General features: G+C 33.7%; 2 protein-coding genes across 2 annotated transcripts; one reads left to right on the plus strand and one right to left on the minus strand.

Moving 5' to 3' along the window:
* The first annotated feature begins 1616 nt into the window (after positions 1–1616).
* Positions 1617–8199, plus strand: LOC111999988 (probable cinnamyl alcohol dehydrogenase 6). The gene is made up of 6 exons (XM_065771366.1): positions 1617–1812; positions 1962–2075; positions 2176–2403; positions 4889–5180; positions 7450–7603; positions 7691–8199. Exons 1-6 carry the CDS (start codon positions 1718–1720, stop codon positions 7879–7881), a joined length of 1074 nt encoding a protein of 357 aa, XP_065627438.1. The 5' UTR covers positions 1617–1717; the 3' UTR covers positions 7882–8199.
* Positions 8200–9776: 1577 nt separating this feature from the next.
* On the minus strand, positions 9777–23150 carry LOC111999976 (biotin carboxylase 1, chloroplastic). The gene is made up of 17 exons (XM_065771365.1): positions 23018–23150; positions 22857–22928; positions 22252–22586; positions 21054–21195; positions 19144–19242; positions 18970–19026; positions 18272–18343; positions 16772–16861; positions 15097–15156; positions 14584–14769; positions 14363–14455; positions 14101–14182; positions 13174–13280; positions 12313–12388; positions 11791–11837; positions 11563–11625; positions 9777–10197 (listed from the first exon to the last, which is right to left on the minus strand). The coding sequence occupies exons 2-17, from the start codon at positions 22899–22901 to the stop codon at positions 10141–10143; spliced, it is 1611 nt and encodes a 536-aa protein (XP_065627437.1). The 5' UTR covers positions 22902–22928; positions 23018–23150; the 3' UTR covers positions 9777–10140.
* Positions 23151–27068: the final 3918 nt, after the last annotated feature.

Raw genomic sequence — 27068 nt, forward strand, 5'->3', positions numbered from 1 at the left:
ACTTTTTTCTCCCAAGATGCAACTAACGCTTATGGTTTAATCTAATAAATTCATCTTATTTATTGTTCTTTGCTTTTGAATTTGGGCGTAGAATATTATGCTAAAAGAAGTTTATTTAAGTTATTGGTTCTCTTATGTAAGTTTTTTAAATTTTTTTATATTCTCATATTTTGAACTCTTTTGTGTATATTTTTATTTTGGGTGGTTATTATATTTAATTTGTGAGTGTGTTGATTTTTTAAAATTAGACTATCACTAGGAAAAAATTTGTATTGAGGAACTATATATTTTGTTTATTATTGTTTAAGTTGGCTAGGGCATAAATTAAACTTTACTCAAATAGGAATCACCAAACTCATTTCATATCTCATATTAAGAAATTAACACAAAGCACAAAGAGAATTTTCAAAGATAAAAATAGATAAACACTGATAAAGTCTAAACTCTAAACAATTAGAACTTAAAAGCAAATTTTTTATTAAAATTATTTACTTATTTTATAATTTATATTACTATTTATATGTAATTATTTTTTTAATTATTAAAAAAAAATTAGCTTACATATGATAACGACAATTGTGCGCACCCAAGGCGTCTTTAATGGGCTCAACCTATACCTAGACTCACAACTTATTTGTACAGTGGGTTTTGAGTTTCCTACTATGAGTAGTTCCTTGCTCGGAGACCCAATTGCACACTCTGGTAATCATGAGCTTCTTCCTTTTTCCTTTCTCAGGTTGCTAGTGTGATCGCTCTCTACTCTCTGTTTTTCTCTCCAAAATTACTAACCCCCTACTTCTCACCCTATCCTCCTATTTATGGTCTAAGATAAGTGGAGGTGGCATGATTATTCTAGATCTTATTAGTGCGAATGGGGGTCCAATTCCATCATCTCTTAGTGGATGTTCTGTTGGGAACGGTGGGAATGGCATTGGAACTGGTTCCTACCTTCAAAAGACTGTTTGGCAGCGATGTTCTCAAAAGCAATACCGGGCAATTGGGAATGCAAAATGTTGTCGGCATGCATGCTTCCTGATTAATGTGTAATTTGATCGGCATGAGCTCATCTTTGACATGTTTGTAGAGAGATGAGCCTATTCTGGTATTTGGGCTCTAATTGGGCCCAAAGATGTGTACGGATCAAGGCCAAATGCCCAACGGCATGAGATCGTGCGTCGTGCCATGGGGCTAGGGCCCGAAGTCTAATGGGCCTGGGCTCGTACCCCATACAACAATGATGATGACGGCAAAGAAAGAAGAAAGGAAAAGAAAGGATGTGCATACAAGGAAAGATTCTTTTATATAATATATTTGCATGTCAACTATTGAGTCTATAATAGAAATAGTATTGGAAAGAGATATTATCAATACTTCTTGATTATGCCATGAGTTCATATTCCCATTCCCCACTTGTTATAAAATATACATGGTAGTTATTTATACAAACAAATAAACAAACCGTTTCTCAAAAAAAAAAAAAAAAAAAAAATTTTTTTTTTTCCTTTTGCCAAATGATTCTCCATGTGAGTTCGAATCCCCCACTTGTACTAAAACATCTGAAAAGAGTCAAAAAGACCATGCTCCAAATTAATTAATGTTCAAACCAATCCTCCCAACGCAATGGGGCTTTTAAATACAGGAGAGCCAGGAGAGAGTCAGTCATCACCTCAAGTCAAGTTAATCACTCTCTCTCTCTCTCTCTCTCTCTCTCTCTCTCATGGCTCAAACTACTCCAAACCACACACAAACTGTGTCCGGTTGGGCAGCTCATGACACCTCGGGCAAGATCACCCCTTACATCTTCAAACGAAGGTATAACAAAGTCTCCAAAAGAAAAAAAGAGAATTCATTCATTTCCGTCCATCAATTAACCACAAATTTCCATATATTCTCAGTCTTCTCAATGTTCATAAGCTTTAATATACGCATAAAACATGAGGTTAACCTTTTTTGCCATACAGAGAAAACGGCGTAAACGATGTTACCATAGAAATCTTGTACTGTGGGATTTGCCACACTGATCTCCACCAAGTCAGGAATGACTGGGGCATCGCCATGTATCCTATTGTACCCGGGTATGTAACATCTCTACCTGCATTTCTGTCACATTAATAATTGTTTGTTTGCTCAAAAGTGTAAACATTTTTTTTTTGGACATATATTTATGTATGCTAGGCATGAGATTACTGGGCTGATTACGAAGGTGGGAAGCAATGTAAAGGGGTTCAAAGTAGGAGATAAAGTAGGGGTAGGATGCTTAGCAGCATCGTGTTTGGATTGTGAGTTTTGCAACAACTCTCAGGAGAATTACTGTGACCAAGTTCAGTTCACTTACAATGGCATCTTCTGGGATGGTAGCATCACTTATGGTGGCTACTCAAAAATGTTGGTTGCAGATCACAGGTTAGTGTGGTCTAATCTAACCCCAAATATCCCAAAATCACATTTTACTGTTTAAAGAATAAATAAAATCAACGTGGTTCTTCCACTTCTGAATTGCTCTTCAGTCATCCTTTCCTTTCCTCTACTTTCTACTTTTGTTTAAATTCTAGGACCTATCTTAACCAAAAAAAGAAAAAAGAAAAAAAAAACTGAAGAAATTAATAATTTATTGGGACAATAAATGTTGGGGGGACCAGCCCATCTACATCTACATCTAATTTATTGGGACAATAAATGTGGAGCCCAATTAATGCCAATATCATGTGCATTCATTTTCACATTGTAATAATTGCATCTTACAATGGAGTTGTAACTTTTAATTTGGGGTACAGGTTTGAAAGGTAAAAAAAAAAATAGTATAAAAAAAAAGGTTGGAAGTTTCATGTGTTTGGATTGTGAGTTTTGCAACAACTCTCAGGAGAATTACTGTGACCAAGTTCAGTTCACTTACAATGGCATCTTCTGGGATGGTAGCATCACTTATGGTGGCTACTCAAAAATGTTGGTTGCAGATCACAGGTTAGTGTGGTCTAATCTAACCCCAAATATCCCAAAATCACATTTTACTGTTTAAAGAATAAATAAAATCAACGTGGTTCTTCCACTTCTGAATTGCTCTTCAGTCATCCTTTCCTTTCCTCTACTTTCTACTTTTGTTTAAATTCTAGGACCTATCTTAACCAAAAAAAAAAAAAAGAAAAAAAAAAACTGAAGAAATTAATAATTTATTGGGACAATAAATGTTGGGGGGACCAGCCCATCTACATCTACATTTACATCTGCATCTACCACCTCCACATTTAAGTCTCAATCTTTAACATCTAAGATAAGATGTGGAGCCCAATTAATGCCAATATCATGTGCATTCATTTTCACATTGTAATAATTGCATCTTACAATGGAGTTGTAACTTTTAATTTGGGGTACAGGTTTGAAAGGTAAAAAAAAAATAGTATAAAAAAAAAGGTTGGAAGTTTCAAAAAAAATAATAATAATCCAAAAGCTGAGATTAAAAGAGAAAATTTAATTTTCAATAACATTCATTGAACTAGATTTGGATCCTCCATTTATGTACATATATAACCAATTTTTTAATTATAAAAACAATAGAATCACTCAGGAAAGATTCATTTCAAATGAATATTATCGTCTACTTTCAATTTTATACCATCTATTATATGAAAATTTAAAAACAGTGGCGACTCTAGGATTATTTTTTGGGGATTCAATAAGAAACATAAATTATGCAAAATTTTAAATAAAAGATAAATTAAATATATTGACATCACAAAAAAAAAATCTTTAATACAATAAGTTTTACAATTACCTTCTATAATATTTCCTATTTTGAAATTATTGCATAATATCTTTATTATCGATCCTACTAGGTACATTTGTTTCAATGTATATAGTCAAGCAATCATTCATGCACTAATTCTCATTTGATTGATTTATTTAAAATTTCTTAAGATCTAAATGAGATTTTTCTAAGGTTTAAGATTAGCAAATTCTACTTTTGTTGTTAGGCTAATTAAATTTTTTTCCTAGATTTTAAATCAAATTAATTTGTTATTGAGATTTTTCTTTGTGTTTAAAAAAGTCAAGATATTGTTAAGACGATTATATTTAAGTTTATTTCAGTTGGATTTAAGGTTAGGGTGTTCGAATTTTTATTTTAAGTGTCAAAATAGGAAAAATAAAATAAAAAATATAATAATAATTTTTATTTTTTGGTTCAATTCAGGGGGTTCATTTGAACCCCCTGGGCTCCAAGTGGAGCTGCCCTTGTTTAAAAACCAATGATATTTTATTATTGTACTAAAGTTAAGTGTTTTGAGTTTAAACTCTATCTTTACTATACTTTAATTTTAAAATTAAAAATTCCACGTATTTTACTTCACCTAGTTTTTAGTATTTTCTATCATGGAACACTTGAATTAATCCTATAGGCGTCATATTAATCGTCATTAATTATTATTATTATTTTATAAATTCTGAAGTCCGATTTATATGTTTACCCAAAAAAAAAAAGAAGAAGTCCGATTTATATATATATATATATATATATGTACGCGCATGCTGCTACTTTAAGAAGAAGTCCGATTTATATATATATATATATATATATGTACTCGAGGAAAGAGTTTCTCAACAAAACAAAGAACAAAAACTCGTGGAAAGATTCGAATTGTAAGATAAATTGTAACTTCAAGGATATCTTAAGGTTAAATTAATTTTGATTGACAATGATGGTACTGAAGGAGGAAAATTATTTGGGGTTAGCAAAAATTTTAAATATTTCTTTTTGTAGGGCAATAGACAACAACAGTGTGTGCTTCAATATATTCGTCCTATCAGTTTTATTTTTACCTAAAAGGTCTTTTATTTTTATTTATTTCTAGTTGACAATGACATGCATTTAACCATGGGAATCTTTGCTATGAAGATACGTGGTGCACATACCAGAAAATCTGGCAATGGACGCCGCAGCACCGCTACTATGTGCGGGAATAACGGTGTTCTGCCCCATGAAAGACAATAACTTGGTCGGTGGAGCAATGGGGAAGAAGGTGGGGATAGTGGGTTTGGGAGGACTTGGACATGTGGCTGTCAAATTTGCCAAGGCATTTGGTCACCATGTTACTGTTATCAGTACCTCTCCATCCAAACAAAATGAAGCCAAAGCTCGTTTGGGCGCCGATGATTTCATAGTCAGCACCGACGATCAGCAAATGCAGGTGTGTGCTTATCTCCATCTCTATCTCTCAGTTGTGCATGCATGACTGGATGTGAATAATTGCGTCCGTAAAAATATCTATATTTTTTGAGAATCGCATTCCTTCTGATCGGCACCGCACAATGAACTTGTACTGACTATGCTCTCTCTCTTTTTCCCTCAGACCCAAAAGAAACAAAACGAAAACAAAGACTTTCTCCTAGTTTTGCGTGTGCCATGCCCATTCTGGCTCAAGGCCTATAGGCTATAGCCTTAGGCCTCTATTAATTAGTCCCAATTTTTGGGCACATATTAAACTATTTATTTCTAAAAATATTCTTTTAAAAATTAAAAAAGTTGTCTATACTTTTTTAACTTTGGAGAATTTTTTTTTTTAAATAAAAATTACTGTATATTCTTAGGACACACATTAACAAATTCATTTTTCTAAAACACTAATATTAAACAAACAAAAGATCTCAAAATTGTACAATTTTTTAAAAAAATTGTAGAATGATAGTTGACTTTTTTAAGAAAAAAAAAATATGAGTTTTACAATATTTTTTTCCTTCTTCAAGAAGCCCCAAAATATTAAATCAATAGAAATCTAACATAATTGAAAATTTAATTTTTAAAAAAATGACGAGATACTAAAATTTATTTTTAAATTTATAATATTTAATTTACATTATGAAATTGAACAATTTGTGATAGAGATAAACATTTTCAAGGTTTTGGAGTTTGGAATGAATGAATTAGGAGTGAGGGCATACCCCCACAGCGGCAGCCTATGTTTTATCTTGTATATGTGCTCGTTTAGTTAGGTTTTTAGTTTTGAGTTTAAAAAAAAAAAAGTTTGGTTTTATTTTTAGTTTCTCATTTTTAAGTACAAATACACATTTTGAGTTTGGAAGGAATGAATTAGGAGTGAGGGTATACCCCCACCACAGCATCCTATGTTTTTATCTTGTAGATGTAATATGTGCTTTGTTTTGTTTGGTTTTTATTTTTGAAATTTTTTTAAAAAAGTTTGGTTTTTATTTTTAGTTTCTCATTTTTAAGTACATCTACACATTTCTTATAAAAATATTTCCTAAACCAACGCTCTTGGAACATTTGTTAATATTTCTCTTTAGGCTTCATTTAGGAGTTCATAAAGGAATAAAATGGAATAGAATGATCATAAGGGAATGGAAAAGAATGGATGTATTTAAGCAAGGGAAAAGAATGAAAAAGAATGGAATGAAATGAAATTAAGTAACCTCATTGGATGTTTTAAAATAAAGGAATGGAAATGAATGATAAATGAATGGAATTTAAGTGATCTTGTTTGTAGTAATATAGAGAGAATGAAATAGAATTTTTTTATAACAATATTACTATTAAACTCCTATTTTAAAATAAAGGGTTCAATATATAGGAGTATTTTGGGAGTTTTAGTAAAAAAATTATTAAATCTAATTTCATTTTCTTCTATTCCTCCCAATTTTGAAGGAATGAAAATTTGAGGTTTTAAGAAAATAGATAGGAATGAGTGTTCCCTTCTATCTATTACATTTCCTCCCACTTAAACTCCCAAATAATAAAATAGACTTTTCATTCCTTCTATTAAAAGTTTCAAATAAGGGAAGGGAAGAATATTCTAAAATTTTAATGATAGAAAATAGTGAACCAAGATAAGAACTAATAAATATTTGTCATCTTAAACTGTTATGAAAAAATTATTATATTGATAGCATTACTTACTCCATTATGTTTGATCTAAGATTCCTATTTGTGTTGGTGTCTTATTTCAATGGGATATGGTCAATAATGTTTTTTTGAAAAATATTATATTTTAAATCATATATTAGGTATTAGGGTTATAAATTAAAACTTATATAGTTTCACAAATTACAAAACGACTCGCTCACTGGACGTCATGAATTTGTGGAGTTCAACAAAACGACTCGTGTGGTATAGATTAACAAAATGCATCACTTTGCTCGGACTAATATGAAATGACCTTTTGGCTGTTGCAAACAATACAAAAAAAATCAACGCAATAAAACACAATCTGTGCAAAACGATAGTTAGGGATGAATCACAATGTCACAGTATAAGCAAAGGATAAGAGATTTTTATTATAAGCTGAACTAATTAGAACCTAATAAATTGTCCTTTCAAGTAGTTTGATTAAAAAAAAAAAGTTCATAATCTAGCAAATCATGTGGAAAAGTAATGCCAAACCAGACCAACAATGACTCTTTTCGTCGATATTAATGAACTTTTTTGTAATTGTGTGGTGACAGAAAGCCAGGAGGAGCCTAGACTTCATTTTGGATACAGTATCAGCTAACCACTCCCTCGGTCCCATCTTGGAATTGCTCAAAGTGAATGGGACTCTGGTGTTTGTTGGTGCACCAGAGAAGCCAATTGAATTGCCTTCTTTTCCTTTGATATTTGGTAAGATTTGAAGTTCTGCATTGATAAATAAATACTCCTATACAATGTTCGTATTGCACCAAAATAAGCATATGTAAATTTTTACAGGAAAGCGAGTTGTGAAGGGCAGTATGATAGGAGGAATGAGAGAGACACAAGAGATGATGGACATTTGTGGCAAGCATAACATTACTTGTGACATCGAGGTTATCAAACCGGACAACATTAACGAGGCCATGGATCGCCTTGCTAGGAATGATGTTCGGTATCGATTTGTCATAGACATTGCAGCTCTTTAATTAGATGCGTAGGAGTCTTGCATCTTCTCTATTTCCTTGTGTTCTTGTTTGTTTATTTTTGTGGGTTTGTGCCTCTATTAACTGATTTATGCATTGGATCAATATGTCTTCCTGAGTTGAAGACTGCTCCTAGTTCTTTATCTGATTTTTTTTTAGAACATAATTTAGTCCATTGGGCTGCAAGTTGTGTCTAAGATAGGCCCGTGGGCATCTTCTATCTTCTCTCTTGAGTTTTCTTCCCGAAGATTGGGATGGATTTGTACCATCCTCTGTTTATTTTATTTTCTTTATATGAATTATATCATCATCATTATTCAATTGTCAAAAATATTTCTTTTATTTTGTGTTTGATAGGGGTGTTACCTTGAAATCATAGTTTTTGATAATTCAATTATTATAATTATAAGTGGAGTGTTAAAATTATGGTTAAATGATTAAATTCACTATTTCCTAATAGTTTAACATTTTGAGACAATCGGTAATTTAACATAGTATTAGAGTAAGAGATCCTAAGTTCAATTTTTGTCTTCACTCAACCTCCTATTTAAAAAGCTAAATTCCCACTTGTTAAGCCTCACTTATTAACGGAAAGTTTAGGCCTACAAGTGAAACAGAAGTCGGTAATTTAACATGGGGAAAAAAATATTCCAACTATGATTTTTCTTATAGAGAAAACTAGATAGTATAATTGTGCTATAAGATTCTTTACATTTATAATCATAATTAGTAACATAAGAAAGCCGTATATCATACTCAACCAAGATGAGTCTGATATAAAAAAATAAATATATAAATAAATAAACAAAAGGACTCAGAAGAGAGACTGCTCATGTGGAGGTTTGAACTCATAGCCTCATATCATGTGCCAAAAAGACAAAAAGACAAGTCGAGGCAAAACAAAAAGACTAGTCTACAATGTCTAGTACCACTTCAGAAAATAGCTAGCTACTATATGTTCAGTTATGTATTGAATATTTGCTCATATTATTGAACACGAATGAGGCTCTATAAAGTGTTGCTACCTTTATAATTTCCTTTCATTCTCAAAAAAAAAACATTAATAATTAAATTTGGTATGATGAAGCTAAACATCGGAGGATACAAGCCGAGTTATAGCCAAAGCTGGCAGGAAACACCAAGTTTACATGCTTTTCCTATCAGAAAAGGTGCATTAGACCCCAAAAAACAAGGATTATCATCATCATTATTCAATTGTCAAAAATATTTCTTTTATTTTGTGTTTGATAGGGGTGTTACCTTGAAATCATAGTTTTTGATAATTCAATTATTATAATTATAAGTGGAGTGTTAAAATTATGGTTAAATGATTAAATTTACTATTTCCTAATAGTTTAACATTTTTGAACAATCGGTAATTTAACATAATATTAGAGTAAGAGATCCTAAGTTCAATCTTTGTCTTCACTCAACCTCCCATTTAAAAAGCTAAATTCCCACTTGTTAAGCCCCACTTATTAACGGGAAGTTTAGGCCTACAAGTGAATCAGAAGTCGGTAATTTAACATGGGGAAAAGAATATTCCAACTATGATTTTTCTTATAGAGAAAACTAGATAGTATAATTGTGCTATAAGATTCTTTACATTTATAATCATAATTAGTAACATAAGAAAGCCATATATCAGACTCAACCAAGATGAGTCTGATATAAAAAAATAAATATATAAATAAATAAACAAAAGGACTCAGAAGAGAGACTGCTCATGTGGAGGTTTGAACTCATAGCCTCATATCATGTGCCAAAAAGACAAAAAGACAAGTCGAGGCAAAACAAAAAGACTAGTCTACAATGTCTAGTACCACTTCAGAAAATAGCTAGCTACTATATGTTCAGTTATGTATTGAATATTTGCTCATATTATTGAACACGAATGAGGCTCTATAAAGTGTTGCTACCTTTATAATTTCCTTTCATTCTCAAAAAAAAAACATTAATAATTAAATTTGGTATGATGAAGCTAAACATCGGAGGATACAAGCCGAGTTATAGCCAAAGCTGGCAGGAAACACCAAGTTTACATGCTTTTCCTATCAGAAAAGGTGCATTAGACCCCAAAAAACAAGGACCTTTGCACTCAGATGCTCAATGGAAAAAATTCAACATCTAGCATTAGGCTTTTGCATCATCATGACAACACTCGGTATTTCCTCCTTCCACCAATACCAATAGCAAGCAACCATTTTGATTTGTTAGAACTGGAACTGAGAAAAGACTGAAATACCAGAGCAAATAATCCATCTAAGCAGCTGTGCCAGCTAGTTCTTTGCCTGAAGTTGTTGGCACCAGGTTCTGGGGCTGCGGGCACACAAACCAATGTCCAAGTATATAAATTATTTCACAAAAAACTAACCCGACACACAAACACACACAACCTAGCTGAAGGAGAATATCTATCAAATGTAGCAACACAGAAACGACCCATCTATATGCAGTGTTGATTTCTTATCTCTCACAAAGTTTTAGGGCCTGCTTAATCTCTCTCTCTCTTTCCCTCTAATGTGGGTGTCCAGCTTTCTTTGAGCACGTGACTAATAGCCAGTTGTGCATTCCCGTCCCCCGCATTAGGCAAATTATAGGGAGGATTCCCTGGGGGCAGCCTCAAGATGTTGGCTAGGAGTCTTTAATCCAGGACCCATGGATCTTATGAGACCTTGAGAACCACTTGGGCTGCGTAATATCTCCAGCTTGTCCCTAGTAGGTTTTAGTTATAAATTTATAACAGCATGTGTACTTACTAATTCAGTAATCCAACAGTAATTGTATTTGTGTCTTCATCTAAATCATGGCTAATTTCTTCTGGTGGCATCAGTTTATTGGAGGGATGGTCAATATTCTAATATCTGTATATCTAACTGGAATATGACTCTTTGGTGTTCGCTTTTCACTGTTTCCAAAACTACCCTTATTTAGTTGAAATTGAACTTCCCAAAAACATAAATTAAGGACAAAAAAGTATTTTAATAAATGGTTAAAATACAAATTGGAATAAAATAAAACGATAAGGCGTAAAACAGTCAAATTGAAAAAATATATTTAACTTCATACCCCATATTTTCTCCATAGTTATAACAAACGAAACTTTCAAAACTCTTTCACATACAGACAATTACTTATTTTGAACAGAGAGTATTACATAATGGAATTATAGATAAATTTAAAAAAAAAAAAAAATAAGCACGCACATGACGCATGCATTGGTGCATGAAATCAGTTAAAAACTGAAATTCATTGCAAAATGCTTTTTCTCACGCTTTTCTTATGAAATTTTATTTGTAATCATTTGGAGTTTGAATTTGAACAAAGTACATAAATCACGGGCGGCCTAGGAATTCGTTTTAACAGCATACACTTGTTGTGAAACATTTGAAAGCAAAGAACCAAACAGGAGTTGATTTAATGAGATTTTTTTAAACCTCAAGTAGTAAATGTGGCCCGAGCCAAATGCATGCTATTAAGTCTAGGAGAGACAAGGGAGAAGAAGGAGGGGAGGGGGAGGGGAGAATGTTATCGTTTACTGCACTACATGAACAACATACCAAACAGTCCAGACAAAGTGATAGTGTGTATGTGTGAGTGTATATATAAGGATGGAAAGTAGATGTATATGTCTATGTACATCTATATGTATACATGTATATTCAGGGTCAATCAGCTTCTTACCGCTGCTAATTCCTGCTCATGCTTCGGGATAAAAGCAGTATCAACTTTGCCATTTTTGAAATCCTGTGATAAACCAGAAAAACTTGCAAATTAGATTTTTAAAAAAAAATTGAATTTCTTCGAGTTCATATCACCAAGAGAGAATAGTAACATAAACGTACAGAGACACAAACAAAGACGACTTAAATAAAGATGTTAAAAGAAAAGATCCATATTCGGGTTGCCTACCTCCACTTCAAGTATAAGTTTATGGTATTCAATGGTCGTTGGAACCCCTGTGGAACAGCGTTCAGAATTAAAATACTTAAATTAATTAAGAATCCCAAGAGAGGATTAATCAAGAAATCCTATAGATTTCAAGCACAGAACAATTACAATCAAAAGGTCTATGAATCAAAATGCAATAGAGAAAAGTATGGACACCTCTCAACTACAAGATCTCAACTAAAGTGCGATCAAATTAGCTCATACCAAATAAAGGCAAAAGCCAGGGGAAAACCCTCTACAAAAAGTACCTAACCCATTAACTAGTAAAAGAAAATTTGAAGACTTAGTCCTCATAAAAGCTCAAAATTGGCAACACAAACTGTTAAAGGATAATATTCTGGGTCCTGTACCACCCTCCCACACTCAATAAACTGAATACTTAGCATGCACTACACTCAGAAATTGCAGTGTAAAGTAAAAAAAAATAAAAAATAAAAAAGGTAGGAGAGAGAGATAATCTTAATCCAGAACTAGTACAATTACCTGTAATAATAGTGTCATCAAGAGCTCTTTTCATGCGCTCAATTGCCTTTTCTCTAGTTGGAGCCCATACAATAAGCTGCAATATAGTGCCAAAGTTGCCAAACTAATTAGAACAACAATTTGTAGCAAAAACTTCCAATTTAGATGAGCAGCCCCAAGAATATTGAATGTTTATACTATCATGTTCAACATAAGCATAAGCTGTCCATCACCTACACCAATGGTCAGGTGACAGGAAAATATTAATGAATACTAACATTCTTGATTTTGAACCATATACATGGTAAAGACTGAAACTTATCATTTGCTAGCCGAAACTGTGTCACTCAGACCTGAAGCCATAATGTGTGCTTTTTATTCCTTTATTCAACAATCTTTTTTCTAATTACTTATGTAGTTCCATTATTCATTAGCAAGTCCAAATGAAACTTATTAAGAAGTCTAAATTAATAATTAAAATGTTACTTGCATAATTTAGGAAACTTCTCTGTTCACAAGCCAGTTCCCGGCCTAGAGAAGAAAGGATTTGCCAATCAAGTTTTGTAAACTTCACCAAGTATCCACACTCCACAAGCCTGGGTACACCAACATCAATGAACTAAAACTCTAGAAATTTGAGGGTTAGCCAGGCAGAAGAAGGCCGTCATTTGCAACTGTATTATTAACTTCTGCATGATTTGAGCCATATTGAATACCGATACACAAATAATTTTCAGACATAGAATACACAGATACAACAGCATCTCATACATCATACAAATCAGCCACATGCATGTTAATGCTTGGTGGCATCAACTGTTCATATTTACAACACATTTCATAGGACAAACATATTCTAACAAAAGTAGAAGTGTGGCATACCTTTCCAAGAAGGGAATCATAGCTCGGAGGAACCACATAGTCAGGATAAACATGGCTATCCATTCTAACAAATGGGCCTCCAGATGGCAAATATGCTGTTATTCTCCCTGTTGCCCAAACAAAGATTAGGAGCACTTAGAAAAGATTGATAATAATTATATATTACTTAGAAGATATTGAAATCTGGAGGGTAATGTCTATTGTGTGGTGTACTTGGAGAAAGGAAAGTGCAGAATTTTGAAGGGTGTGAATTTACAAATCCTCTTGCTCCAAATGATTGGATGGAAGCTACAAGTTGTTTGTCCAAATTGTAAGAGGTTATTGATCTTTTTAAATTTTAGATGTTAGTTGTTCCTTTTGAGGGTTTCCCTTGTATACTTCCATGTACGAGGTTTGTGTCCCTTTTCTGCATATATTTTTTAATTAATTAAGAGGTAAGAGGTTATACCCAGTGCACAAAGCTCCTACTTTCTAGGAGAAGTGATTGGTAGGCACTAGGCATTCTTACCCCCAATGTTTTTTGGAGGGGCAGATTCCTGGACTCAAACCTGCAACCTATCGGTTTTGGTGGAAGGCACTTGCCATCACACCAAGGCCCAACCTTGTATATGTGTGTGTGTATATATATTATATAAAAAACTTATCAAAAAAGGTGATTGAAAACCATGATGCTAACTGGCTTCATTTAATATTCTGACTCAGTATGCGCTGAACTATAAACCTCCTACTGATTAGGGGTTGACTATGTTATAATACAGAAAAATAAAGGAAAATTTAGTGAAGCAACTGCAAGGTCCAGCTGTATGCAAATGAGGCTAGTTAGGTAATCTAACGAACTTGAGAAGACAGTATCAGAATGGTTTGGTGCATCATTTAATTTTCACATGCATGCAAGAAATAGTTCACAGGCACATTATCTGAACATACCTGGTCCAGGTCGGAATCCTTTAAAGGCATCTTCTGCATTGATACGGCATTCAATTGAGTGTCCTCTGAGCACAATATCTTCCTGTAGAAGAAATCCAAGTCATAAATTAAATACACAGTATTTTATGTTTAGAACTTTTTTTTTTTTTTGGGTGGGGGGGGTGGGGGGTGGTGTTTAAGTATTTTATGTTTAAGGCTAAGGTATCACTTACAAAAAATAAAAATAAAGAGACTTATAATTAAGGTACCCCTTTTTCATTACCTGTTTGTACCGGAGTTTTTCTCCCATAGCTACACGAATTTGTTCCTCAATCAAGTCCACAGAGGAGATCATTTCTGTCACAGGATGCTCAACCTGAATCCCACCACACAAAAATAAATAAAATCCAAAAATTATACAGCATGACTTGCAATTAGTGCACCCTAAAACAGGTAAGCTTTTAGACACTTATGTAAATCCACATTCTCGAGAAATATTTCTACCTGGATCCGAGTGTTCATTTCCATAAAGTAGAAGGAACCTCTTTCATCCAAAAGGAACTCAACTGTTCCAACACCAATGTAACCTATAGATGCTGCTGCTGCAACCGCTGCATCACCCATGGCTTTCCGCAACTCTGGGGTCAATGCAGGAGAGGGTGCTTCTTCCAGCAGCTTTTGATTCCGTCTCTGTACAAAAGCCACAGTCAAGAGAGCTTATTACTTTGTTTTACTTGCATTTCAAAAGTAGTTGAAAGAGACTTTATTAACAAAAAATCCTTTCAAAAGAGACTAAGAAATTTATTGTCCAACCATAAGAAAACAAAGCCAATATGTGGATAAGAGTTGGACATAAGTTCTTTATCTAAAATTTCCATTTGCCTATAGATCTTTTACTTGGTTCTTCATTTTTAATTATGAAACAACATCCATTTTCATAGCTGAATTCAGAGAACACTCCAAAACCATTTTGACAAACTGTCCTAAAAATAAAAGAAATGAGGGGGCTTCTGGTACCTGGATGCTGCAATCACGCTCTCCAAAGTGGACGACATTACCAAATTTATCTGCAAGAACCTGTAGAACCATATAGCATGCCAGGGATGAGTTGCATATAGTAGGTAGGCCAATATTATTTTACTAAACCATATTGCAACAAGACAATATGTAATGATGTTAGCAAACAACTCAATATATGCATCAATAGTAGTGAGAGTTTTCTTTTTCTTCTTTTTTTTGGGGGGGGGGGGGGGAGGAAAGGGGTGTGTGGGGTGGGGAAGTGGCAGTAATAGTAGTGAGAGTTAGGTACATGATTTCTGCACTTCACCAAAAAAAAAAATCTCAGACCCAGAATAACCTATCCATGTTGACTCAGATTTCAAAAACCTTTATGGCATTGAACAATTGGTCCTGAATCAACAACCCAGAATTTATTTGAACTCTCATAGTTGTACACATAAGACTGGCATGAAAAGGGCTAATCAGACTTATCTTTATACTCATTTAAATATAAAATGAAAGTTCTCACTGTGACTCCTAGTCCTTGAAAGTATTTATATGTGCATCTATCTTTATTGAATGGATAACTGTTATGTACTGCTTACACAAATGTGAATCATCTGCAATAAAATGTTAGGAATTTGGAACATTTTACAATTTGAATTTATGATTATAACTGACTCTAGAGTAGCATAGACTAAAGTTCACATAGAGCCTAGTGGGCAGTGTTGTTAAAAGCGCTAAGCGCACTTAAGCGCAAAGGCCTCCTGGAGCCTAATCGCAAAGCACAAGTGCGCGCTTGATCGATATGAAGTGCACATTTAAAAAAAAAAATTAATAAATTAAAAAAAAATTATTAATGACCAATACAACAATCAAATGACCAATTAATCATATAAATTACAATAAAACATTTTATATAATTTATATAACATTTATATAATTCTTTTGTGCTTTACAAAATATATGCAACCATGATATTTGATGACCATGATTACAAAACATGGTTGAATCAAAATAGAAGTATAGAACCAAGAAGCTAAAGGCTAAAAAGTACTAGAATGTTAAATAATGTTATCTTTGTGAGTGTTTGATTTAGCGTTTGTTTGTGTGGTTGTGGTTAAAAGTTCAAAAATATGTAAAGAGATAGGCTTAGGTGTATGGTAGCACACCACATTATTAGTTTTTATATATTAAATCAATGGCTTATATTAAACATATTTAGATCTAACTGCTAAAAATCAAATCAGGATTTTAAAAAAAAATTTACAAAAAGCTCAAAAAAGCACGCTTTGCGCTTAGTAAAAAAGCTTGAAAAAGCGCGCTTAAAGTGCGCTTTTGTGAGGGTGCTTCACTTTAGAGGGAAAACGCCCCAAGGGCTCTGCGCTCTGCACTTAAGCGCGCTTTTAACAACACTACTAGTGGGCATATCTAGAGCATTCAGGATGCTCCTACTGGTCCATGAATCAATTAGTTTTCTCCAACTGAGGTTAAAGAACAGAAACGCCAAGTATAATTTTTTCAATAAAAGAACACTCAACTAATTGGGTCTTCCATTAAGTATAAACTTATTTTCCTCAGGAATGGCCTTTCTTGAGCTACTTGCTATGACATAGTTAAATGAAATTCCTTGAGAACTTCAAGAGATCATAGATTTGAAAAGACATCAAAACACCCAGCACCCAGCAGTTACCTGGAACTCAATGTGCCTTGGATTTTGAATGTACTTCTCCAAATAAACTCCATCATTTCCAAATGCAGCTGCTGCCTCACTCTTGGCTTGCTGCAAATCAAATCAGACCCAATTTAATACAAATTTCAAAGGAACTATAAAATTCTTTGTAGCAAATATTTGTGATTAAATTGTGCTATTTAGTTTTCAGTACACAATTCAAACCAAATATGATATAAAGAATCAAGTATCTAAGAGAGAGCAGACAAATCATCATGGAAAATTTCATATCTCATGAAATAGATTGATTAAATTTAATCAAAAGAAAATGTCATAAACTAACGCATGTAAGCGAAAATGTTAGAAGAAGAATGGCATATTCATTATACAGACAATATGACCAATTTCAAGTGATACAACAGCCTCAGCAGCGGCAGTGGCAACAGGATAGTTATGGAGAGACGAAATCAAGACATTAACCAAAGATTTACAGTACTTCTGAATGTACAAGATGCTAAAATGCCATTTAGGAATTTAAATTTATATATATGAAGTATTGGGCAGTGTAACATTAACAGAAGTTATGCAAGGTGGAACTTAAACCTAACCCATATATATGGACTAGTCTCACACTCAAATATAGTCTGTGGGTGTCAAGCCAGCTAATATCCTTCTTGATTCTTTAAAAATGTCCATGGTAACGTTTGGGTCTTTAGGTAGTACACACTCCAGGTTAACATAATAGCTTATGTTCACTCTTATCAATAGTTAGCAAAACAGACACTGTATTCTTTTTACTGTCGTTCTAATTTCTATTGATGGTTCCAATTTGTTAATCAGATTTAATGTCAGTAATTTGAGATTTATTTGTCATGAATGTCAAGTCTAAGTAATAATACAATTGAGATCTCAGCTTTAAACTTTGCATCAAGCTAGTGCTATGTCTCTCTCTTTGTTTCTTTTTTATTTATTTACATTGTATTCTCCTTGTTACTACTGTCTATAAGCTTCTATAAAATTGAACTGTAACCTATTGTGTTTCTTTTCCAATTTAGGTTAAGCTTTTCAAACATGTTGCATTGTGGACAAGTATCTTTTTATTATAAGTACCAAAAAAAAAAATTTGATAAGTAAAAGTACCAAACAAAATAGTAGTAACTAGCAAATACCAGAGATGTCAGAAAAAATTGTTTATTTTATATTCCATCAGTCAAAAGAGGAAGAGTTATAGGAATCTATTACACCAATACAAAAATATAATTTCATAATCTATTACAACTTTTTTTTTCTAATTTTTAAAATCATACATGCACCAAGAGGATTCAGAGCCCATGCCTTCACCCTCCACACCATTCTTATGTAGGGAGGAGGTGCTAACATAACATTATTAGTATAATTTGCAAGAGAAAGATCAGGAAGACGTGACCAAAATTTTACAGAAGTTCAAACATCAAACACTTTTTAACATAGCAGTCATCCCCCTTTTAACATTACAGGAAATACGTGCATTTGGGGCAATACCTGTAGCAACTTCACAAATTCATCAGGTTCTTTAGCTAGACGCATGCCACGGCCACCACCACCAGCTGTTGCCTTGAAAGTATAAATGTTTATCAGTTCACAGAAAATTCAATAAGAAATGATGATAAGATTTTAGTAAGATACCCAGAAAGAATGAACTGACTATGAGCTTGTAACCTTCAATCTAAAATAATAGTTTTAAATGCGAAGAAAAAGAAACTTAACACTGTGAAAGCACCGATACACACTATCAAACTTTAGTCATATGAGTAAGGTCTTCCATAATCATCCTTCCACAGTAAACTTCAATATTTTCAAAGGAGGTGACCACACATTGAAGTGTCTTGTGACATTATTATTCGCTTGATAAGAAAAACGACTTAAAATTTCTATCTCGTGAGTAGCTTTACATGTATTTGGTCATGTAATATCATTATGTATAACCAAATTAGTATAGAAATAAATGGCAAAAAATAACCTGTAATTCTCATTTTGGTTACTCATCAAGCCACAGAAAATTAGAGCAGATGTTTTCTAGTCAGGACCAGGTCAAAATTTCTAATACTCTTAAGTTAATCAGTAAAAGGTAGAAATAGGTGTGCATTGCAATTCCAGCAGCCACATAAGGCAGAGTGTTATAACTACTAGGCAGTGTTTTATAATTACTATAAAAAAAAATACTAAGAAAGATTATTTACCTTGATCATAACAGGATATCCAATCTCATTGGCAAGCTTGATTGCTTCTTCCGTACTCTGTGATAACAATTATTTAAAAAAAAAAAAAAAATTTAGCCAAAAGATATAAAAACTGATATCACAACTTTTTCCCAAGATGTAAAATAGTATAGCACCATGAGTCAAACATGATACCTGTAACAATCCATCACTTCCTGGTACAGTTGGAACACCTGCTTTCTTCATTGTTTCTCTAGCAGTTGACTTGTCACCCATAACACGGATACTGTCAGGCTGCAAAATGTAACCAGGAATTTAAATTTCTTGCCCAAACTTTTGGAATTCAAGAAATGTCTTCAACCATGGACTCCCCCTATAATATCTACGTATAAACCAGAACTTTATCCATCTGTTTCGACAATAAAAATCATACATAAAACTAATTAAATTTTGGGTCTTTTATAACAGAAAACCCTTATAAGTTATAACTGGTGAAGAAAAACAGATACACCAATCTCTAAAGTTGGTGCGTATTTGAGTATTGATGTAAGGCTGCCCAGTGCTCTCCCTCCCTCTCTTTGCAGACTTACCGACTTAATGTTCACAGGCAATGATCACAAGTGGAGAACAGCACCTTGAACATACCCTTTCTTCCCGTCCAAACAATCCCAAACCATACCCCTATGCCTTGCCTTTTTTAATCCCTAAAACCCCCAAGTTTTCTTTGAAGATTTAGCATCCATTATCCCATCAAATCAGCCTCTAAAAGAACCACTTATCTGCTGTGTACAGAAAATCCAGCCATATTTTATCAACTTCGTCCTCTATTTTCCTTTCAATCCTATCCTTCCATGCCCTAATTATTACATACCCTATATATTTTCCCCATGTACTAGGGTTGCACCCATTTTCACACTTTTAGTTGACTATTATTACTTATAAAAAAAAATATATTATTATCACATACCCTAAACCTTCTCCTCCATCTTTCTAAGCCCTAACATCATAAGTAGGAAGAAATTTTTTTTCTAATTTCGGAAGTCAATTGTATTTTTATCAGTCACTTGGATTATATTTTAGGACTTATTAGTTAATTAGGTTAATTATTATCTTATTTAATTTCCTAGAGTAAAAGGTCTTTTTGTAATTCAATCAATGGGATTTTCCAAGTCGATTATAATTAGAATTATGGTTAAGTCATGGTAGTCTATATACAGAATATTGTATTCCTATGGAGACAGCTTACAATTTGATTGATTAATGAAATTTCTGTTGGAATTTTTCAAATGGTCTAGTGTTCACTCTAGCCAACCCTAGATGCACCTAGACTCTGACTCCTAGGTTTATTCTCTCTTGCTTGGTGCTAACTCCAAGCAAGCCTAGGGGCTGACTCCTAGATTTGTGTCTTTCTTTTATGTTTTGTTCTACAATTTTGTTGTTACATCTGCTTTGTTTTTGTCGTACATTGCATACAGGAAGAATTTTGCTTAAAAATCTAGATAGAAGCATCGGTGTAGAACATCAGGGACAAAGCCTCAATTTCTAGATCAATAAGCCAAAAGCAATTCACTTTTCCTAATGGGGTTTGATGAAGACCACTCAAACAGAATATCAATCAACTTTAGGTGCACAGGTTTAACATGCACACGGTATCCTTTTCCCTGAGCTCAATATTAATATACACTAAAAAAATTCTGATTTAAAGTTGTTCCTATAAGCTGATTGCAAACTGCATCACCTTGTATCAATCTGGGTACATACTGAACCTGTGTGGTTTTACAGTAAAATATTAAATTCTGTTGGAAGTTCAAATTTATTGTTAATTAAATGCATTATTGAAATGCCATGGATCCGTGGAAAGACTCACTTTGGATTTATTACATAAACCCCACAAACCCTCTTATGCACCCCAGCTATGGATATGTCCCTGTCTGGTTTTGTTCTTAGAAAGACAGGTGCCTTTAAGTCTCCTGTTCAGTTTATGTGAAATTTTGACAAGAAATGCCAAATTAATTAAAATATTTTGACCCATTAAAAGATAGGTTATTGGGATTTAGTGGATGAACTTCATATCCTTTCTATGAGGAAACATTTGCACTACTTACATTAGGCCCGATAAAGTTGATTCGATGTTCTCTGCACATTTCAACAAATACTGCATTCTCAGCAAGGAAGCCATATCCAGGATGCAGCATTGTACACTTACGGCTGATAGCAGCGGATAGAACATTTTGAATTAATAAATACCTGTAAAAAGGCCAATCAGCATGCATGTTACACCACTATCAACCATACCAAGAACTAAAGAGGAGAAAAAAACAAACAAATATTTGGACAGATATTGATGAAATATACAACAAAAACCAAGCCTTAGCCCCAAATTTTTGGGGTCATCTAATATCGATGATGTGCGTGTGTGTGTGTATGCTCATAAAAAAATAAATGAAATATGTGTGTGTGTGTGTGTGTGTGTGTGTGTGTGTGTGTGTGTGTGTAAGTAGAGAGAGAGAGAGAGAGAGAGAGAGAGAGAGAGAGAGAGAGATAAATATGTGTGTGTGTGTGTGTGTGTGTGTGTGAGTAGAGAGAGAGAGAGAGAGAGAGAGAGAGAGAGAGATTCCTAAAAAAAAGAAACATCTCAATTCTCATTCAATGTCATTATTTTTCATCATAATCTATGGTAGCACAATCAGTTGCAGTCTTGCAGACTACGCCCCATGAAATAGAGGCCACTAGTTCAAATCTCCTCTTCCCCATTAGGGCCAAATTTACTTATTAAAAATAAATAATTAAATAACAAACTTTACGCTTTATCCTTCAAATCCAATACTCCATACCAGCTTGAAATCCAAAACTTTTTTTTGAAAAGAAAACTTTTTTTATTCTTATTACTTTTTCACTAAGCTTCATCATTTCTCCCAATAAGATTTCCCATTCCCTTAACAAATGAAATAAAAAAGTTACAAGGAGTTGATGACATGCATAATGATGAATAGGGGTGTGCATCAAACCCACCAACCTGAATTAGTTTGATAAATTTGGAATATAACTTACACATATTATATGAATTGTAGTCTTATTGAAAAAAATGTTTAAATAAATGATGAAATTCCAATTTTTCACAAGGCATAAAATATGCACAACCCACCAACCTAACCCAACCCAACCATGTGGGTTGGGTTGGGTTGGGTTGAAAAAACCCTCCAACCCGACCCATGCACACCCATTGAATGTTAAATATCTATAATGGCAGCAAATGATTAAGAAAGAAGAACAAGAAAAGCAATCATATCATAGAGCACTTACGACTGATTGCTTGGTGCTTCACCAATGCAAACCGATTCATCAGCCAATTTCACATGGAGTGCATCCTTGTCAATGGTTGAGTAAACTGCCACACAAGGTATCCCCATCTCATGAGCAGTTCTAATGACCCGAACCGCAATCTCTCCTCTATTAGCAATCAGAATTTTCTCAGCACGACATGTAGCACGGAGAGCTCCTCCACGCTTCTTAGCTTTATAACTTCCAACTCGTGCACCCTCAGCTCTTTGCCTTGGAAAGTTCACTCTACTATTTCCCACCATAAAGCTACATTGGGAAGCAGCTCTGATTCCTCTACTCGTCCCCACAAATAAACCCTTCCATTGCATTCACAAAACCCAAAAGAAAATTAAATATAATAATCATAACGATAATAACAATTAAAGATCCATTTGTGACCCAATTCAAGATTCACTTATTTAAGCAAAACCCAACACGTAGAACCAGAAATATCATTCAAACAAAATGAGTTATAACAATTGAAGATCCAATTGCGACCCATTTAAAGATTCACTAATTTGATCAGGACCCAACACTTGGAACAAAAAACTGCATTCGAATATAAAATGTATTGTAGAGAGTCTTACAGGAGTTGAGGTGACAGATTTGCAAAAAGGCAGTGTGGCATCCATTGTTTCCAGAGCAAAAGGAGAAAATGCCTAAAACAAAACAAGCCCATTTGAAATAAACACAAAATTAACATCAATTTTAGCATCAATTTTATTCAAGCGTTAAGTGTGAAAATTACCTCTGGAATGGGAACAACAATGGAGTTGTTCTGATCCAAAATCAAGGGAGATTTCGGAGAGAGTGTGAGTTGGAGAGAGAGAGAGAGATGGAGAAAGAAGGGTAAGAGTTGAGGAGGTTTTTGAAGGTAAGTGTTCGATAAAAACGAGGGAAATGGCAGGTGGCAAGCGCCGCCAAAGTGGTTGGGAAGGGGTTGAGAAATCTTTTTAATCTCAGCCGTTGATATCATCTAGTGGCCCATGCAATGACATGCTCGCACTGCATAGTTAAATAAAAATTATATATACACATAGAAATAAGAGGGCTTCTCAATTCCAACTTGTCTTTTCCCATCATACACTGAATGGACCGAAATAGATCAAAAGTAAACTAAATAAGACCAAAGTGAATTGAATAGGACCAAAGTGAACCGAAGTGAATTGAATAGGACTAAAGTGGACCGAAGTAAACCCAATAGGACCAAAGTGAACTGAAGTAGTTTGAATAGGATCGAATAAGACCACAGTAGAATGGACCGAATATAACCAAAATTGACCAAATGAGTCCAAAGTGAACCAAGTACGACCGAATAGGACCAAAGTTGACGGAATAAATCGAATATGAACGAATAGAATCTGTGGGGGTGAAAGCCCAGCATTGTGTATTGGGTCTGGGACCCCTTTTGGGTTAAGGTATGTCCGAAGAGAAGAAAATGATTGAGAAAAATTCTAAATGGGAGAAATATACCTGGAAATGATCGAGGAGAGTAGTCCGAAGAGATCATCATCAGGCCGAAGAGCGTATTCTCTTCGGATATAAAAAGTCTCGATCAAGCAAGTACCTAAGAGGTTCAAGTGATATTCCTGGCAATTCCAATGATAAGGATAAACTCTGGGCACGTCTGAAGATGATAAGAACAAAGAAATATCTAAAGGAAAAAACTGCTACCAACTTGTTTAATGCACTGCAGCAACTTTTCTGGCCGCATTTATGCGGAGAAGATTCCTGAACAGTACAACTTCAACTACCAATACTCCTAGAGAACTAAAGAAGATACCTGATATGACATGTACTCAAGTGATTGCTTGGATGAAGAACAAGTGTACAATGAATATGGTTTAGAAGAAGGCTATATAAATGAGAAAGGTCTCTGAAGAAGGGGGATTGGAAAAAAAAAAAAAAAGAGGAAGAGAAAAAAGATTTAACTGTAGCTCTAAGAACTGCATTCACTGTTCAATCAATAATATACCTCTTCGGACATTAATATGTTTAGCGGTTAAGTGTGTTTTTATGTTGGTCCATCCCTTAATATCATAGTTAACAGTTGCTAAATTCACAACTAGCCCAGCTCTTTCATCCACTCTCTACAAATTCATTGTTTTAGGCTTGGGCTACAAATCCTGACCCTACAAAATCAAAGTGGAACAAATAGGACTAAGTGGACCGAATATAATCAAAGTGGACCGAATAAGACCAATAGGACTAAAGTGAACCAAATGGACCAAGATGAACCGAATAAGACAGAATGGACCAAATAGAACTAAAGTGGACTGAAGTAGATTGAATAGGATTGAATAAGACCACAGTGGACATAATGGACTGAATATGACCAAAGTGGACTGAATAAGACCAAAGTGGACTGAATATGACCAAATTGGACCAAATGGAACTGAATATGACCGAATAGAACCAAAGTGGAACTAAAATGACCAAAGTGGACCGAATAAGACCGATAGGACTAAACTGACCCAAATGGACCAAGGTGGACCGAATAAGACTGAAGTGGACTGAATAGGGCGAAATGGAAGGCTGATGTGGCTTGATAGAGGCTTAGCAACAATAAATGTAACACTTAAACTTCTAAATATAGTAGTTATTGCCCTGTGCCTTGTATAATTTTTTTTTTTTAATTTATAAGTATTAGTCTTTAGACACCTAAAGTATTTGTTTATATGTATTTCCTAAGAAATATAAAAAGTATTATCAAAGGTTTTGGATTTTATTGCTTTTTTTTTTTTTTAACTTATATGTCATGTGCATGACACTAGTGCAATATGCTAGATTTTTATTAATAAGTAAATTATATCATATAATAAACTATAAAAAGTTAATCTATAGTCTTCAATATTTTAAAACCAAATGGGTTGAAAAAGAACCACTCAACTTTGTCAATAGTCCTCTGTATTAAATTTTAGCTCTGTTATAAATTTTTTAGAACTTTTTTTTTTCTATCAACGTAATTTTGTGAATTTCACAACTTTCATATGACAAAAGATTTTGTCAACACTTCTAAAATGCTTGAATCTGCAAAAGGTACCTTCCAAAATTAGAGAGGAAAAGAAAGAGAGCTATTAATAATCAATAATTGCATCAACCAATAAACAACTTTAGTAAATTTTATTGAAAATATTCACCTATAAATTGGAAAGAAGTATCATTAGGAGATTTTCTTAGAATATCATGACTAAATGAAGCTTTGGTATTGCTGTTGCAAATATATATATACGGGTTCAAGATTATACACAGAAGTTAGGCAGAAACTATTTTGGTACGTGAAAGACTAATAAATAGTAAACTCAACTGGGGTTAAATTTTATTATGTTGTTTAAAATTTAACTTGAGTTTTTGACACATTCTCAAGATATTAATTTTCGCATTTTGAATTCTTTAATTTTTGTGTTGGCGGAAAATTGATGTAACGAGATGTAGGCATAAGGCTTGAAGAGTCTTGGAGTGCAGAACAGCTGCTGAAGGTGTCCAATCTGCTATCGCCTTGGATAAATGATAGAGCTTTGGATTAAGTATAAAGTTTATTGATAAAATAAATAATCTTAAGTTTATTGATAGGGTTATCAAATAAAAGCTTTATATCATAAATAATCTTATGATTGAGCATAGCACTAGCATCAAGTGTGTGAAATGTCAAAAATTTTGGCATTTGGAATTTGGCACACCAAAGACCAAAAAACCTCACATGTCAAATGTTCTAAATATTAAAAAATTTGACATTGATAAATAGTGTAATGCCATGTTTGGAACTATACTAGCAGAAAATGTTATATGTGCTAAACATATTTTGGTGGTTTTTATTCCATTTTCTCTTTCCCACGTTACATTCTTAGGTCCTCTCTATCTTTTTCTCTCTCGCCTCTCTCTTTGTCAAATAGGGCCACATGATAAAATATATTTGTTTTGTTAATTTTTTAATATAGATGAGGTTTATTTTAAATTATATTAATTTGTTATAATCTTAAAATAAAACATGTGATATAGAATAAATTATAAAATGGTGTGTTAAAATAGATAAAGTAACTTTTTGATATGTCAAATGCTTAATTTTTTAGAAGAGCTAATGCTAGTGCTCAGTTTATTTTTAGTTGAGTTAAGAACTTGAGAAGCACTGTATTAAATTAGTAAAGAATGAATAAGAAATCAACTAGAATTACAATCCAAAGTTCCTCTCTTTCTCGTATTCTTTGAGGCTAGTCACGTCAAACCATTTATACAACCGGTTTATATCACCAACCTAATTGATAAGTACATGAGATAATAGCATCAGCACCCACGAGTTTTTAGAACATATCAGTAAATTTTGTGCATATAGCGAGTAATTCACTCACAAATTGCATCATCTCGACGTGTAAAATTTTTCAATTTCAGCATATATGAAGTCATACAATCAAGTCCCCTGCCCCATTGAAAATAAACACAATGGCCTTGTCCAAATTGAATTTCTTAATAAGCTCATTTCAGCCAAGAACACGTACGGAGCGACTTCATTGATAGTTACTCTTCCTCCGTGACAAAAATGCAAGACATGCAATGAACATCAAACCACTATGCAATGCAAGGGTAGGAATGTCTAGGCAAATGCAAGTGTGTGAGATGGCATAAGCCAAGCACCATGCTAATTATGCAATGCAAATGAGGGAGACACACTTTGGGCTAACATGCACAAATTGTGTTCACCGCTGCGAGCTGAAGCTGCAGCTGTGCTCTGCGCAATCCAGCTAGCTCTGACTGAAAATTGGGGGCAAATCATCATTGAGGGAGATGCAAAGTCCTGTTTTGAC

The sequence above is a fragment of the Quercus suber genome, unplaced genomic scaffold, assembly GCF_002906115.3.
Source record: "Quercus suber isolate HL8 unplaced genomic scaffold, Cork oak 2.0 scaffold_43, whole genome shotgun sequence".
Classification (NCBI taxonomy): domain Eukaryota; kingdom Viridiplantae; phylum Streptophyta; class Magnoliopsida; order Fagales; family Fagaceae; genus Quercus; species Quercus suber.

Coding starts and splice junctions, on each gene's coding strand:
- LOC111999988 (XM_065771366.1), top strand. CDS start 1,718: ATGGCTCAAACTACTCCAAACCACACACAAACTGTGTCCGGTTGGGCA. Junction 2,404..4,888: donor ATGTTGGTTGCAGATCACAG/GTTAGTGTGGTC, acceptor TTTGCTATGAAG/ATACGTGGTGCACATACCAG. Junction 5,181..7,449: donor CCGACGATCAGCAAATGCAG/GTGTGTGCTTAT, acceptor GTGTGGTGACAG/AAAGCCAGGAGGAGCCTAGA.
- LOC111999976 (XM_065771365.1), bottom strand. CDS start 22,901: ATGGATGCCACACTGCCTTTTTGCAAATCTGTCACCTCAACTCCT. Junction 11,838..12,312: donor TGATGACACTATTATTACAG/GTAATTGTACTA, acceptor GCTGTTCCACAG/GGGTTCCAACGACCATTGAA. Junction 11,626..11,790: donor AACTTATACTTGAAGTGGAG/GTAGGCAACCCG, acceptor GGTTTATCACAG/GATTTCAAAAATGGCAAAGT.